This window comes from Arvicola amphibius, chromosome X, assembly GCF_903992535.2.
Source record: "Arvicola amphibius chromosome X, mArvAmp1.2, whole genome shotgun sequence".
Classification (NCBI taxonomy): Eukaryota; Metazoa; Chordata; class Mammalia; order Rodentia; family Cricetidae; genus Arvicola; species Arvicola amphibius.
The window spans coordinates 22,631,181-22,633,730 of NC_052065.1; the positions used below are offsets into that span (position 1 = coordinate 22,631,181).

The following is a 2,550-nucleotide window of genomic DNA, read 5'->3' on the forward strand; positions in this document are numbered from 1 at the left end:
CAGGATCCCTTATGGGGCAGTGTAAGTTTAAACATCCAGGTCTCTTGAATTGAAAAGAATGTGTCTAGATACCGACACAACTCTGAGATAATATAGTGGAGCTCTGTTTCTCATGCAGCACACACGGCTGCTGCCCATGTTCATTGGCACACACACAAACACACACACACACACACACACACACACACACACACACACACACACACACATCTCTAAAAAACAGCCACTGGCCCCCTCAGCCAGCACATCAATGGCAACCCACCCCAGCTGCAGCCAGGTCCCACTGATACTTGGGACTCTGTCTTTTGGGGACAAGAGCATCCACTTCCAACCTTACAGCCTGGCCGTTTTGGATGTTAGTCCCATGGAGTGTAGTGCTCCCCAGAGTGACTGGACTGGATTTCCTTGTGCTGTCTTAGCTGTTTTTCTGTTACCATGAAGAAGCACCACAACCAAGGCAACTTTAACAGAAACATTTAATTTCAGGCTCACATCTGAACAGGGGTTGATTCCCTTACCATCATGGCAGGGAGCAAGGCGGCATGCAGGTAGGCATGGTGCTGGAACAGTACTGAGATCTTCCCTCAGATGTACAAACAAGAGGCAGAGAGAGGGCTAACTGGGAATGGACTGAGCTTTGCAAACCTCAAAACTCACTCCCAGTGACACGCCTCCCCAACAGGGTAACATCCCCTAATCCTCCCCAAATGTTCCAGTCAGGAACCCAGAATATGAGCACAGGAGCCAATGGGGGTCAGTCTCATTTAAAGCACTCCACCGGCCCGCTCCAGTCCCAGGCAAGGCCACTCCACCCTGCTTTCCGAATCTCCATGGTGCTGAGATCCTCCTGTTGTATCTAGCCTACCAGTCAGGGATTTTCCAGCTCTGACAATAAACAAAATACCAGCAACCTGACTTCTAAGTCACTCTCCTTTCATAAGCATGTTTATTATTTGGTATTGACAATGAGGTACTCCATCAGAAATTCCAGTGTGGGAGAATAGTCCTCAACTGTTAAGAAACAGCTCCACATGAACGTACAGCTAACTGTCACAGTCATAATATCTTCCTTATCCAGAAGGTAACATGGTGGCCCACCATGGTCCGATCCCATCGTTCCCCTCACACTCTACAGCTGCAGATTCTTCCCCCTGGATCGAATGGCACAGAAGCACGTGGTCATCCACAAGGCCATAGACACCCTCACTCTACTAATAAGGATGTAGGGAGGAAAGGCAGAGATCCAGGCAGGGAGTGTCAGCATGCATCATGGGAGCAGAGGAGAGGAGGTGAGGACCAGGGGTCTGTAGTCTCCTTTGCACTAGGATGCGGCACGGTACTCCACAGATAAGACGCCGGAAAGCTGAGGTCTTTCCTGGGAATGGGTCAGATCTCATGCCTGGAAGATGTTGGTCAAAACGTGCAGGTGTTGGGAGTCCCGCAAAGGACAGCTGAGTTGTCTGTCCCACTAAGGAGGCTAAGCGCAAAGCTGGCAGTGAAGCTCTGTGTGAATCCTTTCAGGTCTCTGGATCCCCTGGAGACCTCAGTTTTCTTCAAACCACTCCTTGAACAGCATCTGGAACCTGCCCTTGCTTTCCTGCTGGCACCTCCCCTCTGGCTCCTGATGGGGCAGCAGTGGTGGCTGCTGCTGCTGCTGCTGCTGCTGCTCAAGTTGCTGTTGCTGCTGCTGTTGCTGCTGCTGCGCCCCCTCTGGCAGGAGGCCGGGCCTCTCAGCTCCCAGGTTGAGGGTAAGGCCACCAAGTCCCTGCACTAGAGTATCCCAGGAGGAAGGATTGGTGCTCCCATCCCTTTCCCCGGAAATACTTTGCCCACGGGCCTGGCAGTAGAGGCATTCACATCGGAACCAATTCTGAGTTTTGTTGCCTGAGCGGAAGATTCTGGTGTCCTTTTCTACTGGGTAAGGTGACCTATGATCTCGGTGCCTGCGCCTCAGCTTGCCCAGGAAGGCTTTCTTCTGAGGGAAACCCAGCCTTCCCCAGCGATGCTCCAGTAAGCCCTTCGGCTCCACGTACTGCTGCTGGAGCATCCCCTCTGCCAAGGATGTGGGGGTGCTGGAGCCAGGGGTGGGGGGCAGGCTGCGGAGGCCTATCCTCAGCTGTTCTAAGGCTATGAGATGAGCAGGTGCAGAGCCATTCTGGGAGGACTCCACAATAGTTACTTGAGAAGACGCGGAAGTTAATGCTGAGTCCCATTTCTGGATGGGATCCATGAGGGGCTAATCTGGTCTAGAGGCTACAATAATCTCGGGGTCTCAATAGAAAGTGGGAGGTGGTGGATTTAACAATAACTAGAAGGTAGCGGGGACGAATATGTGCAGCCAGAAGCAGCCAGACTGTAAGGAAAGGTGACAAGAGGAGAAAGAAAAGCCCAGGGTTAGTCATTGTAGTTCAACTTTCTGTTCGGCATCTTCTTAGAAGGAAAAGCTAACTCTGTATAAATTCCCAGAACTACTGACAGAGTTTCCGAATGGATGACAGAGACAAGGACAAGCCCGTAGTGGTATCACACACCTGAGGATGGGGACCACAA

At 51.7% G+C, this 2,550-nt stretch overlaps 1 protein-coding gene across 1 annotated transcript; it reads right to left on the reverse strand.

The window, feature by feature from the left end:
• Window positions 1–764: 764 nt before the first annotated feature.
• On the reverse strand, window positions 765–2,230 carry LOC121677018 (protein FAM156A/FAM156B-like). Its single transcript, XM_042054311.1, has 2 exons — window positions 1,683–2,230; window positions 765–885 (listed from the first exon to the last, which is right to left on the reverse strand). The coding sequence occupies exons 1-2, from the start codon at window positions 2,228–2,230 to the stop codon at window positions 765–767; spliced, it is 669 nt and encodes a 222-aa protein (XP_041910245.1).
• Window positions 2,231–2,550: the final 320 nt, after the last annotated feature.